The sequence below is a fragment of the Tetrao urogallus genome (assembly GCF_951394365.1).
Source record: "Tetrao urogallus genome assembly, chromosome: 2".
In the NCBI taxonomy this organism is placed as follows: domain Eukaryota; kingdom Metazoa; phylum Chordata; class Aves; order Galliformes; family Phasianidae; genus Tetrao; species Tetrao urogallus.
In genome coordinates this window covers 84,341,740-84,359,075 of record NC_136814.1, presented here as the reverse complement: position 1 = coordinate 84,359,075, position 17,336 = coordinate 84,341,740, and the positions used below count along the sequence as shown (strand labels likewise).

General features: G+C 36.3%; 1 protein-coding gene across 1 annotated transcript in view; it reads right to left on the bottom strand.

Moving 5' to 3' along the window:
* The window catches only part of EYS (eyes shut homolog), a gene marked incomplete at both ends in the record, with an annotated part of 656,806 nt that overhangs the window by 37,721 nt on the left and 601,749 nt on the right, over window positions 1-17,336 (bottom strand). The window contains one exon of the mRNA XM_079532608.1: window positions 6,871-7,043. Within this exon, the coding sequence (XP_079388734.1) occupies window positions 6,871-7,043 (173 nt within the window). The remainder of the gene's footprint in view (window positions 1-6,870; window positions 7,044-17,336) is intronic.

The following is a 17,336-nucleotide window of genomic DNA, read 5'->3' as shown; positions in this document are numbered from 1 at the left end:
TACATCCTAGCAGATGTGAATATAAAAATGGGAGATAAAAAAACCCCACAACACATAGTTTGAAAAAAATCTTAACAAAGAGAATAAAGTGACAAGAAAGAGAATAATGGTTTCATTATCTTCGAATTTTCTTGTTGTAAGTTAAAATAAATGCTCCTTTCAACATTCACTGTCAATACATCCTGGACTACAGTTTTATAATTCATTGTGAAAAACAAGACAAATCAATAGGCTAAAAAGAGGTGAAGACTTTAGGCTATATAATTACAATCAGATAACCCAGTGCTTTATGTTGAAATTGACTAACTGTGAGCAGTTACCAACCCAGTGCCTGGCTCCAGGATGAGCAGCCATATACATTTGGGATGAGTTCTAATCAATTCTCCTAAATACCAACTCACATATTTGAGAAGGGAGTATTGAAAAGGGGAATGGAAACTGCTGGCAAGCATATTTTCCAGTCTTCCAATCTATAAAAACGTCCTCATAAAAGTGTCTTTTGTCATCATGAAATTCTGCAGCCACTATTCCTCTTGCTGGCTTGCAGTACAGCTTTCAATAAACCATAGCTTTCTCTAGTGGATGAAGAGAGTGAAAAATATTTCCTTTGCTGAGTGTACAAAAAATATTTTAAAATTAGATCCTTTTCTTACTCATCATGGAGGCAGCAAGAGTAGATGTTCAAGTGACAACATAAGTTCCTGATGGAAGAAACTGGCTTAAGAAAGCAAATGCATTTCTACAATTTATTATATATTCACAGATTTAAATATCATTTTGCTGGCATGGGGTTCTGGCAGAAGTCCCTCTCTCTGCATTGCAGGACATCATGGGATATTAGAAAAGGGACTGCTGGCTGGAAGGTGAAGGGTGAACTTTCTGCTACAATTCCCCTGTCCTTTGTGCAGAGGGATGGGAAGGATGGGAGCTATCCAGACACCAACAGTGGCAATGAGAGTGAAAGCCTGCTGTACAGGCAAGCAATAGATGCCAGCATAATCTGGGAAGGAGAGGCAAGATGAGGGAGATAAGCTGGTGTTTAGTTGACATGCTTTGCTAGTTCTACACAAAAGCTGTTTTCTTTAATAGTCAGCACGCCTTCCTCACCAGAAGCTATGGGAAGTGCAAGGAGGAAAAGTTAAAAGAGGGAAGTTAAAAGCAGGAAGGTGCTGTGCCAAGTGGAGCTCAAGGACAGACCCTTGATGTCTGGAAGGCGGTACAGGAGGGGTCTTCATAATGCCTAATTCAAGTGCATGATTCCCTCTGAAGAAAAAGGTCTCAGATATCTTCTTTGTCTTGTGGAATTGGTGGTATAGTTCTGTGGTATCCTTACGGAGCCCTTGGGCCCCGTTAGCTTAGCTTATTTTCTGTAATCATATGGACTAGTAACTTTAAGTGAGATTCGATATAATAAAACAGATTTCACTGCTCAAGGATGAAAGTACAAATCTGCAAAACTGGTAATGCTGCAGTGACATTGTGTGTGTACATGTGTGTTGGTTTGCATGTTTGTTTTTTACAATTTTTATGACATATCTCATTTGGAGAGAAAGGAAGAAAGAAATTAAAACTCAGATAAATGCAAACGACTCAGAAAATAAATTTTCTTGGGTAGGAAGAAATGCAAGTTTGATCAGCATCCCCCTATCCTATCACTAACCAAAAGCCTCATAATGTGGTTTGATTTTATTTTTTTATATGAGGAAAATCCCCTTGGGCATCTACTGTCACTGAACTGCACAATTTAGTCTGCAGACCTGAACACTCTGAAGGTGACATTGTGTGACAAACATAGCTGCAGAGAACATTTCACTTGCAGGCTGATTTTCACACCACCGAGTTTGCAGCAAGAGACTACTCCCACTTCAGCACTTTGAAATGAATTTTATACATGGGGGAATGCATTCTATACACGCTGGACCCTTCGGACTGGCAAAGATTACCATAAAGGTTGCTCAGAAATGTGTTTCAATGGACTTTTTTCACAGATTGCTGTGAATGCGTGCTGGGGACAGCCCTCTTTGGTATGTGTTCTATGAAATGCAATGCCACAGTTAGGATTCTATTTTATCTTGTCACATCTGCATCTTTACACAGTGAAAACTAAAATAAACACAGTAGCTTGATCTAAAAGACTGCAGTTTATACAATTACTCATTTTTGTAATGCACATTCCTTTGAGATGCTTTTCTTTCTTTTAAATTTACCTTTGTTAACAAAGTGCATGCCTTTTACTCTTGAAGCATAAAATATTCTCCATATTATAACCAAGATCTTCCCAGAAAGTCCCAATTTATTGTGTAATACATAAATCTCTGTATCAACAGTTGAGAACTCCAGGTATTCATATCCATTCCTGATGAATAAACCATTTGTACTTCATGTTTTTTGTAAGCATTTTTTTTTTTTTTTTTTGTTATAATTCTTAATCTTAAAAGTTGAAGTATGGTGATTTGAATGTATTTGAACTCAAGCATCACCTTTGGGTGGAGGAAGCACTACAATGGACTTGATGTTGGACTTGATGATCTTTAAGGTCTTTTCGAAGCTGAGCAATTCTATGATTCTATGATTCTAATATTTTATTTAAAATTGAGATCTTATGAAATGATAAATCTCTCCAGGTGGCAAGCAATTCCTGTTCTAACCTGATCCTCATGTGTCTCCATAGTAAACTGCTGATGTATCTTCCTCACCAACTTTTAAAAGTAGACAAAAAAAATATCTAGGTGGTAATTTAAAAATCACTATGCAGGAAAAACCAACCTCATAGCACTGTTGAAGAATGTGTGTTCATTTGGTCTGAAATGGTGCCATTTGTAAACATTTTCATTCACCACCGTGATCCTAACTACTGGAGGAGGGGGTACAGGCACTTTCATTTATAATCCATAAGAAACATAGTACAAGCCAATTTTTACTAAATTAAATGTGAAAGAAAATTTATCAGATGAGGCCTTGAATCTTCAATCTTTTAACATAAAACAGCTGAAAAGGCACAGCTCAATAACTGGATTCAGTTTAAATGCTCTGGATTCCTTTAAGTACATCTTCAAAAACATCAGTCACTTCAGAATCTGAGTCAAGTCACTCAAGACATGGTCTCTGATCCAAATTATTTTATATTGATGACGTACAGGGCTAAATATATTCTAGTTTTCATTTTTCTAAGTGGCTGTGCTCTTCTTTCAGGTGCAAATTTATTTAATGTGGGCTTTTCTTTCTTTTTTTCTCTCTTGTGCAAACCAAGAATCCCTTGCTAGCTGCTAAAAGCTCATCTACAACTGGCTGTCCCACTTCTCTGCTTGCTGGACTCAACTTGAGCACTGTCTGCAGGTGTGTGGGCACCGTAAGATAAGAAGGACATAAAATCTTCAGAAGGTGACCCTACAAAGATGCTGAAGGACCTTGAGGAAAAGACATATGAGGAGCAGCTGAGGTCCCTTGCTTGTTCAGCTCACATTAGAATGACTTAAAGTAATTGCAATTTAGAATTCATGTTTTCCCATATTTTCACCCCCTCATGCTGACCCATTACATATAGCTATGTAGCTTCATGGGAGAGAGATCCACATACAATGGTCAAATTACAATCATAGTAACATGGTCATACAGTGAAAAATCAAGAAAAGATGTGTAGCAATAGGTAATTAACTTTACTACTTATATATACAGAAAAATGAAAATGTTTTAAGGAATCTCAGAGTCACAGAATGGTAGGGGTTGGAAGGGACATCCAGCCCTCCTGCAAAGCAGGCCCCCTACAGCAGGCTGCACAGGTACGTGTCCAGATGTGTCTTGAATATCTCCAGAGAAGGAGAATCCACAACCTCCCTGGGCAGCATGTTCCAGTGCTCCCTCACCCTCACTGTGAAGAAGTTCCTTTGCACACTGATACAGAACTTCCTATCCACTAGTTTATGGCCATTTCCCCTTGTCCTGACCCCACAGATAGCTGAAAAGAGATTGGCCATGTCCCTTTGACACCCACACTCAAGGTATCTATAAACATTAATAAGATCATTAGTTCTTTTCTCAAGGCTGAACAGATCCAGTTCACTCAGGCTTTCCTCATTACAGAGGTGCTTCAGGCCTTTTGTTATCTCTGTGGCCCTAAGTAACCTTTATTTGAAGTCTGAACAAGAATAATGTAACCAAAATAAACACAAAGCAATTGCTCCTAGCATGACCAGATTGCAGCATGCTTCACCTGCTTCAGAAGCTGAAGAAAAGTCCTTGTTTGTCCCAGAAACTAGTCTTCTTTTTCCATATTACATTTAAGTTATTGTCTATCTATAAGTTTCTGCCATGTCTGTCATTTGTAGTTTTCTCACTTCTAGAATGCTGTGCATATCCCACAAATTGTCACATTTTTCACCCCTGCCATTTTTTTTCCCCTCTCTAATAGTGACACAGTTTTATCATCGCTTACTCCTATATATTTGTAAAGTTGGATATTGTTCTTACTGTGTCTTTAAACTCATAACTGACGGTATTTTGATCTCTAACACGGGCAAGCAGAAGGCTCATCTGTGTTTCTGTCTACAACTCGAGTTACTTTTACTTTGTCTTTTGTAAATAACCTGTAGGAGAAGCAGTGTTGGTAAAGAATCTGCAGTTCTATTTGGTACATTTGTTACATTCATTTTAACAAACAGTCACTCTAAGGTTTGCACATTTTTGCTGATGAGGACAATCAATTACTTGATAAATAGTTGGGAGAAAAAGGCTTCTGTGTTTCAGACTAAAAGCAGCATGTAGCATGCACTTGGTTACTAATCTTCACAGGAGAAACAGTGTTATTTCTGTCTCTTGAACAGAAGAAGATTCATTAAAAATACATGCTCCTAGCCTTTTAAGTTTTATGGACCATTTCTTTCTAATAAATGTATTATCTGGGCCACTCATTTTCTTCAACAATTAAAATTGGCTTCTAACACAATTTAAATTGTTCTACCACTGTAATTAGGCAATCTATCATTATCTTCAGATGCAAAAACAAATGTACATCTTTGGCTGCCAGGGCTATCCATAAGGCTGCACACAGCATGCACTGCATTGTGGTACTGTTTCTTACCTCTTTGTTCAGTTTTAGCTTATGTGATAAAAAGATCTTTCGCAGCTCATTTTAACTTTCAGAGTAACGTTTAGCTTAACAAGATTTCTACCTGTGCTCACTTCTAAACTCTTATGACACAAATTCAATAGAAGGCTTTTCCATATTTCAATAATTTTTTCACATAATGGTCTTTAAGACCCTGATAGATGCACATTCTGTTCTATCGGCTTGTTTTTTCTTCCCCATTTTTCTTACAGTAATGATTCAGAGAGAGTTTTCCCTTTCCACTTAATAAAAAATAAAAATTATTAAGTGGATTTAAGAAAAATCCACTTAATAAAATTAATAAAAAACACTTAATAAAAATAAAAATAAAAAGTTCCACCTGAATAAATATCCATCCTAAATAAAAATCCATTCTATGCTTTCACATCCTTCAGGTTTGTAGTCCAGAGAAACTCATGAATCTGTGTTCTTCCTCTCACTTTAGACTAGAGACGTCTGACTACAGAGAGCTGTGGAAAAGCCTTGCTGAAGGACTATGGGGAAAAAGCACGAGATGATATTCAGTGTAGACAGGTGTAAAATGAGGTAGATGACAGAAACATTCCTAGCCTGACATATAGGATGGTAGGCTCTGAACTTGCTGTCAGCAAAGAAAGAGGGTTTTAAAGTTTTAATAGGCAGTTTCATGACAACGTAAGCACGTTTAGTAATTTATTATTGGAAATTTCTTCTTATATAAATTTTAAATGAGGTAAATGTTTATGGTAAAAAGAAAAAGACAGTGTTGCCCTTTGATCTGACCTGAACACTATTTTACATAAAAGTATTAATTTTGAAAGGAAATTCAAATGTACTGCTGAATCACCTCAGAATCAGCTATTATTTTCTATATGCAGATTTTTCTGCCATTTCTTGTTGCTTCATTCAGTGTCAGGGAAAAGAATACCTTGGATGTTAATACACAAGAAATTCTGACCTATAACAATCATTATAATAAATACGAAATAAATAAAAAACCTTCATTTGATAATAGTCGGATGACCTATTTGCTTATCTTTAATAGTTTTTCTTCATCCTGTCTCCTATTTCATAGCAAGCACTTGGTTACATTTAATCTGTTTTTCTTTTTTGATCCAAGGAATTAATCAAATTTTAGCATCTGTCAGTATTTTTACAATCCAGAAAGTACTTTTTATACACTTCTTTCATGTACAAAATGTCACAATTCCCTAAGTACAGCAAAAGTCAAACTACAGGAGAAAATGTTTTCTCCAAAGGAGTACTTCACTCATATATCTTTGTCAGCTTCTCTTAAGGTAAATTACTGAAACATCAGCCACTACCTAGTATTTCCTGGCTTGTCTACTCTCAGCTTCTCTGATCTTTTTGTCTCTCTGGATGATGCCTTTGTAAAACAACATGAAGAGAGAGTGCTCAATTCAGATGTTCTTTGCTTGGGACTGCACTTTGGGTTGTGCTGTGTTTACAGGCAATAGCAAAATTGAGGAGGTTGTCGAAGTGGTCACTTACAGTGTTTTGCCTTGAAAACATTTGATTTTGAGAGCAACAGAACAAGTTGCCCAGAGTGGCTGTGGAGTCTCCTCCTATGGACATATTCAAGACCTGTCTGGACGCCTACCTGTGCAACATATTGTAGGGTACCTGCTTTGGCGAAGAAATTGTACTCAATGATCTCCTGAGGTCCCATCCCCTGCAATTCTGTGATTCCATGACTTGTTTCTTGCCACAGCTTCCACGAATGATAGAAAATATGACTAATGCACACTAAAGAGTATCATTCTTACCATCGTTGCAGAGGATGCCAGATCTTCCATGTGGACAAAGACAAACAATATCTTGCCTGGACTTCGGAAAACAAGTAGCACCATTTCCACATGGACTTTTATCACAAGTCATGAACTGGCACAGTCTTCCTGAGTAGAGTTTAGGGCATTCACAAAACCAATTTTCTGCATCACTGGCAAAGTTAAAAACAAAACAAAACAAAATGCATAAGTATCAAGACACACTTTAAAAAGAGTGGGTTTTATTCTCACAGGAAACCAGTGATGTTTGACTTGTGCTTGTAATACATTGCTTTGGTTTCACTCTCCTAACTTTTATTTGCTTGTTTGTTTGTGTATATGGCACTAGAGATGCCAGAATGTTTTCTGTGTCACACTAGTTGACAAATTATTTTTTGTTTAATTTTATATTTCAGTTCATCTTTCTTGGTAAAATATGTGGCTTTTGTGATGTGTCGCATTAGCAAATTGTACTGCTCCTTTTATAAAAGATCGAAATAAAAGCTACAGAAAAATAGCTCTTCTATCATGTCTCAAAAAAAGGAAAGGAAGAAAGAACAAAAACATAAAGGTTCCAGTTTACTTTGCAAATGGAAGCATCATTTGTACATTCAAGCATTACCTATAGCTCTTGACAATACAACAGAATGTAAAGGAAAGCTGAAATATGAATACTTATAGTGGATATATATTCCACTATTCCACTATTGGAATTGAACCAGAGTAAAGAGGTAATATCTTTGCTTTTGTATACCTGTGCTCTCAAATACGGAAAAAGTATTAGAATAGACAAGGAAGAAAATAAACTGTAATCAGTCCCAAGGGTAAGAATGCACATATTCTGTTTTCAGTAATTAAATCTCTAGTGTACAAAGACAGGAAAAGGGTAAATATGGTCCAAAACAAAAAATCAGATAGGAAAACCAGGAGTGTAAGGCATTCCTATCTACCACTTGCTATAAATGTAATTTCATTAAAGGCTTTATTTTATTCCTTCCCTGTTTTATATCTGAAATCAGAGGACAGCCAGATAGGTCAGTTTATGTGATTACTACATATCCTCAGCATTGAGCAGAAACATGTCTGCCTTATACTTGATAAGGTCACATGTGCCTGTGGGTATGAATGCAAAAGAAATGATGTGAGCTATGTTAAACCACAGCCATTATGTTTTTCCTGATAATAGCATAATCATTAGGAATTTCAATGATGAAATGTCAAATAAATGTGATTTTTAAAAAATGTGTCCACAGCTTATAATATCCATGCAATCAGGTTAAAGAAAATAATCTGGAGCAGACAGAACTGCTGCATTTTTTAAAAAGGAAATAAGTAAACCTTCTGACAGCCTGTGCATAGCAGTTGATTGGTACATTTCTAAACTGACCACCCGCAGTTCTGGGAAGAGAGAATCTCAGCTGGAAAGTCTACCAGAATGAATCTCATGAATAATGCCTCCAGACACCTTTGGAAAAGAAAATTGCTATCAGCTGCAATAATAAATTTCTATGTGTAGCCTATTCTATTTATAGATCTGCTGCAGACACCAGGACAGGAATGTAAATGAGATACTGGGTCGACTTAGTTTGTGCAGCATTGAAAAGCCTGCTTTCTGCTGTTTCAATGTCAACATTACACAGTTAAGTTAATTAAAAAAGCAACAATACACTGAATTCTTCCTGGAAATCCACAATTGACAGTGATGATCTTCTCTAAAATTAGTTTCTATGTGCAATTGTTTTTTTGTTTTTTTTTTTTGTGTGTGTGTGTGTGTATATGTATATATATATATATATATTTTAATAGAAGAGAAGAAAGATCATTGCTGCTGACTACCAAAATACAGACTTTTAATAAACCATTTTCATCAACTGTTCTATTGAGCTACATACATCAATATTGGCTATTCATTCTGTGGTCTTACTTTCAGTGTAACAGCAGACCAAAAATAACATGACTCAAAACATTGTGACAAATTTATTTTTACAAAAAGGAGAAATGTCCTAATGTTGTTATGATAATGCCCTAATAACAAAGAAGGATGAATTCCAATGAGGCAAAGAAAACGGTCTTTGAAAAGTTCTCCAAACTAACACAAGAACTTGAAAATATAATAGCTAATCACATGCAAAAAAATATTACAACCAATTCACAGTAATTAGTATACTGAAATACAAAGTCCCAAATGGCTTATTATTCTCTCTCAAAGCAGTCTGTTGCTGTACTTGGTATTGAAAAGGATAAGGTTTCCTATATTTTACCGAGTTAATTTCAGCTGGAAGGAGCACAAAAATGCTTGAATGATGAGGGAGCTTCTCTCTTCCCAAGTGAGTTTAACAATTTCACGGTATCCTGCTAATTTTCATAAATGCATGAAGCGAATGAAAAGGGACAGCAAATGGGAATAGTAGTATTTTTTTGCCTACATTGCGTACTGTGAATGACTCAGAGAAAAAGTATTTTGATAATTACAGATATGGGCTAAAGAAAGTGCATATTGCTCCTCAGAAAAAAATGTGGAAAATACCAGAATTTTGAGCCTACAAAATTGGAAATGTAATTAGAATGTTTTGCTGAAATGTGTTCAGTGTCTATATTGGTGTTTCAGTTCAGAATCAGAGCGTGATTTAGAAGCAAACCTCCTTGTCATGCCCATTTGAAATGCCCTAGTTCACATTACAGAGTGGTCTCGAGAGTGCATGAACTCAGTTTCAGATGAGCCTAAACCAAAAGTCTGTCTCACACCTCAGGTACTGCAGCTGCTAACGGGCATCCATTTCATGGGGTGAGACCAGATCCAGTGTGAGTTAAAGATGCTTGAAATGATGAGCAGTAAGGATGCTGGGTCCTCAGCACTACCCCATTTGTCCTGTAAATCTACTCCTACTGAGATACATTATCTGTTAATACAGATACAGATTTATAAGCCATCAAAAAGAAAAACTAAGTTGCCATGATGTAGTACGTATCCAAAAAAGTCACAGATTTTAAGCAGGGCAAAGTCCTGAAGTAGATAAAATAAAAAAAAGTCAACCACCCACCATCATTTGAAGCAGGAATGTCAAAAACAATAAGAGAAAAAGAAAGCAGAGACAGAAATACTGTAGAAATTGAGTAGAAGAGACAGGTACAATACTCCTAGGGCACCATCACCTCACATCACCAGCCTTATGGGATATGAACAAACAAGTGTAGAGAGGATGAACTGTTTTTCCATCTTTTTACAGTCTTCTTCTGAAATGGTAAGGTATACACTTTTCATTAACATTTCCCATGTGAAAATTTTATTTTGATTTTTGGACTAGACTTTAGCTTAGAAAGAAAATCAAGAAACACTTGCATTGTGTGACATATACCAGTAATTCAATAACATAACTTCTTCCACTTTGGTCATTACTTGATATCAATGCCCAGATTTAATAAAATTAAAGTTTCATATCAGTGACACCTTTGGGACGACAACACTGTTTTTTTTTGATAGCTATTTTTTTTTTTTTTCTTATGTTGCACAATTCAGAAGAAATAGGATTATAAAAATACACAACCTGTGTATAGTATTTAACCACAGCTTTGACTTTAAAACTAAATATCTATTTGAAAACAATGTTTCCTTTGTACAAGGTATCACAGACATTACTTGTATTATGGTGATACAATGGTGTGGTTCTCCACAGAACAATCTATAGGCCTGTGAATTCTCTATCTGTAAAATGGGAATACTACTACTCACAGAACCTTCAGCTGTCCTGTGACCCCCTCTGAAAGCACTGTACTTGCCATCTGTGTAGCCGCATGTGAGAGGGCTTTCTGGAAGGAAATGCACTCAACACTCTGTAATCATGACAGCACTAAGGTGAGAATTTCAAAAACTACTTGTTACAGTAGTTTTTGTACTTAACAACACAGGTTCTTTTTACTGCTAACTGACACAAAGATAAAGAAATTGGAGGGAAGTGCTTCCCAGGCTGCTTCAGTGAATAAATAGTAGATGTGGTTCCATTTATTTTCAAGTTATTACCATTATGTATTATCAATGCCATTAAAAAAAAATAATGGAAACTTAAAGGAGCATCACATTTTACCAGTTCAATTTGACTTACATTTCATGTAAACAGCTGTAAAATCTCTCTCTAGAAAGTGCTAGAACAATGTAAATGTGATTAGACCTTCATCTAAGAGCTTCGTGTAATAGCCAAGTCCACAGAAACACATTGTAGCCAGAAGCATATCCCTACCTCATCAATAATATTAAAAATATCAAAGGACAATAGATAGAAGAAGCATTGCTTCCTTCTGCACAGCAGGTGATTTTCTTGTATATTATATAACTACCAATCTTTCATGGTATTACAAAGCTCCAAAAAATCAATTCAGCTTTCCTGATGCTTTAGGACTCTCACTCAGGTTGCCTCAATTATGGTATCTTCTCTAGATCTGAGTGCTTTTGTTAGCTTTACTGTTTTGAATCTTTTTTCCGCTATCAGGAATTATTATTCTGCAAGCTCTGGTGACTCACTTTAAATTTCCTTTCCTTTCACTGAAAGCACTTTCTAAACTGCTTCTCTTTATATAAACAACTACTGACAAGCTCTCTTTAAACCAAGCTTAAATCACTTGTGAACTAAATTGCTTTTGAAAACTCCTAGGGAAAATACTTCCAGATTGCTTGGGTGCACTCATGAAAAAAGCTTTTGCTTTGAATTTTGTTTGAGGCAGGCTTACGCTCAGTTATGCTGGCTCAAGCATGGAATAAACAGCGCCTGATTCTACTGCCGAGCCCACATTTAGCCTCTACCTCCAAGTACTTTGATCCAGGTGAAAAGCATTAAAGTGGGAAGGTTCCAGCTCCACTTCAAGAAGGAGAAAACGAGAAACAAAACAGTTACAGCACCTTCTTTGCTTGCTGCCAATATACAAGAGCCTTTTGCATACAAAATAGTTCAGCTCAAACAAAAACCAAATGTATAGGATCTAATTAACAAATTTAATTAAACAGATGCTTAATCCATCCCAGTCAAACAACAATAAGCATCTGTTCAATCTTACCACTTCTAAGCATACAAATTTGCCTGAACAAGAATTTACTCTTGAAATGTTACCTAAACTTTAGAAAGTTCACTGAAGTATTATTTGCGTTGGTTATCACTTGGGAACAACTGCATTTGAGTCATGGAAATGGTGAAAGAGGATGAACTGTTACTTCTTGGCAGAATATCTATTTGGGAGCTGTAAAGATGTCATTATTTTCAGAAATCTAGGCCTGCTAAAAGTTATTTTAAAATGTACTCATCCAAATAGCTAACACTGTACTCTGTATTCAACACTGTATTCAACTTTTCAGGACCATGATGCCTTTTATGGATTCTTCTATAAAACTTCTTTATCCCCATCATGTGAAGGATAGGCATCCATTAATCTGCTGGATGCATAGGAAGCCCCATGATGTGGCAACTGCCATCACTACTGTCACATGAGAGGATACACAGTTGTGTTACCAAGCACTTTTGGACACCTATAGCATAGTGGTGGATGGTAATAGATCTCTCAGCAAAATGTAGAGCAGACAATGGTTGATGGTAAGAGTGTATGTGGGAAGCAATTCATTCCCTGGCCACATCTCAGAAGAGGAATAGGATCTGTCAGGCAAGTGCTCTGAGGCTGTAATTACCCTTCTCCAGTTTTCTGGGATTTCTCAGTTCTTTTCTGTCTTTCAGTTGCATGAGAAGAACTGTAAATAGATGTTATTATTTGTTACAAGATATTTATGAAAATGAAATGAAAAATTAAAAAACGGTGAAAGGATGATTAAATTGATAATAAGAAAACTGCACTTCATGAAAAATGGCCAGGTAAACATATCAACATTTTCATTAACATGAAGTGGGAGCTAGATCTCTAACTCACGAAAACACTGCCTAACTTCTATTTGTCCTTTGCAGATCTCTCATAATTCTTCTGTGACAGCAAGTTTGCAATTGCTCCCAGCAATTGCTCCCAGCAATTGCCACAAACATTTTTGCATCAATATATTTACTCCTTGCAATCAGATTCACCAGTGCTGTATCCAGAACAGTAATGCTGATCGTTTGCATGTAGCATATTGCTTCTTGCTCTGTATTCCTTAAAGAAGCTTTGTATACTATTACTCATTCCTGTTAGAATATTAAAACAATCTTTTAGCACAGAAGCATTCACTACTGAAATGTTAGATGAATTTATAGGTTGTAGAACTATGTAATTTAGTCATTTAAGAGATTTCAGTTTCCTCACATAGCAACAGTAGTTTGCTACGCTGATCTTGAGGAGATGGATAATCACAACGTTGAAGAACAAAATTGTGAATTGGTTTTAAAATAATAACATTTACTTTAAATTCACAATGTAATAGTTTTGAAATGATTATAATCTAAATCTAAAAACAGTATACTGTGAAATAGTTTATGTAAATCCAATTTTCATTACACTTTCTCAGTTTCTTCCCAGCAGTATTTTCTGTTTCTAAAATAGATTTTTGTTTACACAAATGCTACCCAAGCCATTCTGAGTTCAACTAATGGAAAGAAGGTTTCATTACCACCTCTTCATTGTGGTGACCCTCGTTCTTCTAGCAGTTTGAAGATTTAGTGATCAGTGGCACTGCATTTTCTTCTTATCTTTTTAGCACTCATTATCCTTTGTACCATTATTTAAAAATGTTTTTATTTGTAAGTAATTCAACATTGGTATTTTCTTATAGGCCTGGTCTATGCATAAGGCTGAAAGCCAGGAACTAGTAGAAAAGAGTAGGTCAAGCTTTGAATTACACCTCAAAGCAGAAAGCACTTGCAGACAAATATTCTGCATTTGCACTGTGTCTAGTGAAAAGTTCATTCTGCCTACACATCATGCTTAAACAACAATAAACATATATTAAACAAAGTATTTTACATACATTACATATATTAAAATGCATTTTTCTTTTACTATTCCATGGTGTAGTTAATGTATATGAAATTTTTCAATGACCTAATCAATTGTGACAGAAGTATAAGACATTGCCTGTACATTAACTTATTCTTTGAAATAACTGACTGAAGTTTAACTTGTAATACATCCAAAAATCATTTGCCTATGGAAAAGATTTCTTCATGCTCCTGGTCTAATGGAGTAAATCACTACATACATAGCATAGGACATAGCAGATTCCCAAACACCAGCACCATAGAACATTGTGGGCTGTGCTCATGTCTATTAACACCTGAATTTGGATCTATTATGAATCTTGAGGTGATCTGTGAACGATACCAGGAACTGACATATTTTTGAAAATTTCAGTGTTTATGAAAGGTGTTCAGTTAACAAAAATTCTGGGATTGGCACAAATATGATAAATAAGCATCCTAAGCACCCTTATAAACGACCAAATGAATTTATATGCCTCAGAAAGCAACTCAGGTGTCTCTGCCTTTTCCATCTGTGGCTTCTTTGGCTGAGAAGAGCTTTAGCTTGATACAGATAACACCACACCTGGAAAACTGAAATAAGGATACTGCTAAGTACCCAAAAAGCTTTGTGAAGCCTTCAGATGGTAGTAACAACTTAAAGGTGCTGATAATTCATCAGCAATCACGTGATATTTATAACTCAGAAGAAACTGAAATGGGAAGTTGTGTTTCAAGATCACTGGTTTTCAGAAATCTCCTCATCTATAGTGGGAAATAAAGTCTAGAGTTAATTCTTATTTCAGCTTGACAATATTTTTCATAACAGGAGAGACATTCAGTATCTAAAGGAGAATACAGGAAAGAGGGGGACAGACTCTTTAGCAGTGTCTATGGTGATAGAACAAGGAGAAATGACTTCAAGCTCAAAGAGGGTACATTTAGGTTGGATATAGGGAAAAAGTCTTTTATAGTGAGGATGGTGAGACATTGGAACAGCTTACTCAAAGATGTGATGGATGCCCCCCCCGCAGATTTTCATGATGAGGCTGGATCTGACCCTGAACAACTGATCCAGCTGTGGATGTTCCTGTTCATTGCAGGGGAGCTGGACTAGATAACCTTGAAATGTCCCTTCCAACTGTAAGGATTCTATGATTCTAGGATCCTGTGATACATCTAATTACACTTTAAGCATGGAACATAGGCTTCTGTAAAAGCAACTCACAGGCCTTTCCCAAAGTCCAGGAAAAGAAAAAAAAATAATACAAAACACACCAAATCTCTAAGAATAGTAAAGTTGGCCTCAGTCAGGCATTGCACACTTACATCGCATACAGTATGAAGACTTTCCAAAACAATAAAATAATGTTTTTCTGATTTCCAAAACAAAGTATCTCACAAAGCTTTTGGATGTCCAGCCTCTGCTTGTCTCATTCTTCCACGCTGCTTGAGATTCTCTTAATACCTTGCACTACTCCAAGTGTCTTTCTGTACCATCTGTAGTCAGAGAGAAGAAAGGTACAGCAGTGTTTCCTTGTGTGTCCTTTCCTTGGGGTGCAACCAGCTTTCAGAAGTTGCAGAAAGTCCCTGCAGCACGTGATTTATTTTTATATATTAACTGAGCTGTATGGTGTTAAGGAAAACTTCACAGTTTCCCCATGCTCATGCTTTATCAGAATATACACAATAATTCAGATTAAGCTATCTTCTTAAATGATATCAAAGGTAAGTCACAAGAACTGAAAACAAAATCCAGTTAGGAACATAAGCACATTTGAAGGTGCAAACCTTCACCTGTCTAACACATTTTTATCCTACTGAAAATTTGAGAGAACATGTAGTAGGCTGCACAAGCCTCTTACGGGGATTAATTGCTTAAGTTTCTACAAGCATTTGAACATAAGAAGTGCAGGAGAAGGGCTGAGTACCAGCACTATTGACAACACTGATTGAAGTTAGCAGTCACAGTGTGCTTTCATTTTTTTTACAATACAGTTTTTATCAACAACTTGAGTTGTTCTGTCATGTAGGTTGACCTTACACTTTGATTGCTGCCTCAGCTCTGAATTTCACACATTCCTGGATGATGGCTATGAAATACGAAGGGTATAAGGTGCCCTAAAACCTGTGAAATCAAATGCTTTAAAACATTGTGTTGACATTTTTTAAACATGCATGAACTGCAACCATTAGGCTTGTTCCATTCTTGAAAATTAGCATCGCTGGATGACATACCAGGCTACACTAATGTAGACAGACTTTAATCTAATTAGCACAGATACCAGCAGTAGTGAAAACACAGCTGAATGCTTTCATCCTAACTGCTAATATCTCACAGAAAGCAGGGGATGTACTCAGTTTACTATCATGTATGGACGTTGCTACTCATTCTATCTTCACATAAACTATCTTTGCTGTGCCTTTTCTACAGTCATTCTCTGTTTTGCTTTATAGGCATGCCCTATGTGTATCGATAGAAAAGAGCACTGAAGGAACTGTAATGCCTAGTGGTTATTTCAAAGTTACCACATAACGGCAGCAAGACTGCCTAAGGAAAGAAAGAACAAATGCGTGAAAAAGTTAAGACAGAGAGGTAATACAACTAGCAGAAAGAATACTTTTTAACCCCTTCTATTCAGTTCCTTCAGTCAATTTATAACAAGCATAGGTACCAAATCCATATCCGCTGAAATATTAAGCCATTTCTTCCTTTGATATCAATGCTCCCATCAGTGAAACATACAGAGGTAGTGAGCTTTCCCAACAGTTCAGCTAATAGCCTGGGGAGAGAAGTTAAACATCCTGCTTCTGGGCACACAACAACTTGCTAATGGCAATAGATGCATGAAGTTTTCCCAGACTTACTGGCTCAGTTGATTAAATCAGGACAACTCAACTGAAATCTGCGGTGCTCTTGAAAAGTCGTAGTTTTGGATGTAGATAGTAGTAAAAAAGGGCATAATTATGAACAGAAACACAATTTTGGGATACTTAAAAGAAGGCCATTTCCTACTTCTGGATTTCTTATGCCTTGATATTAATAATTCATTGACAAAAAGCAAAGATTATCCAGGTATGCCAACTAGAACTTCAGTTCTATTTTTGTTATTTCTCTGATCAGAGGCAGGGGCTAATCCCTATTGATTATTCTTGGTCCAGAGGAAAATATTCTTTCACTTTGCTAGTTACAAAGTTCTACACTTCTGAAGAGAAGGTGAAAAATGCTTCTGAGGCACTCCTGTACCAAAAGACTAAATTAGAACATGGCAAGGAGTCTAGAAGTTATTTAAGACTTACTGTAACACAACTTACAGTAGAATCATAAGATAGATTGCAGATAAAAAATACACAACAATGTGCTAGCCAAATAAATCATACAATTATTTACCAAACAAGAAAAAAATTCTTTATCAACCTATTTCATTTTCTCATGTGCTTTGGGAAGCCTTCGGAAGAGGTTCAGGATTGAAAGGCAGTTTTCTGGAGTTGAGGTCCTCCCAAAACTGAATAGTTCCAAACAAAGAATATGATTCTCTCAAAACT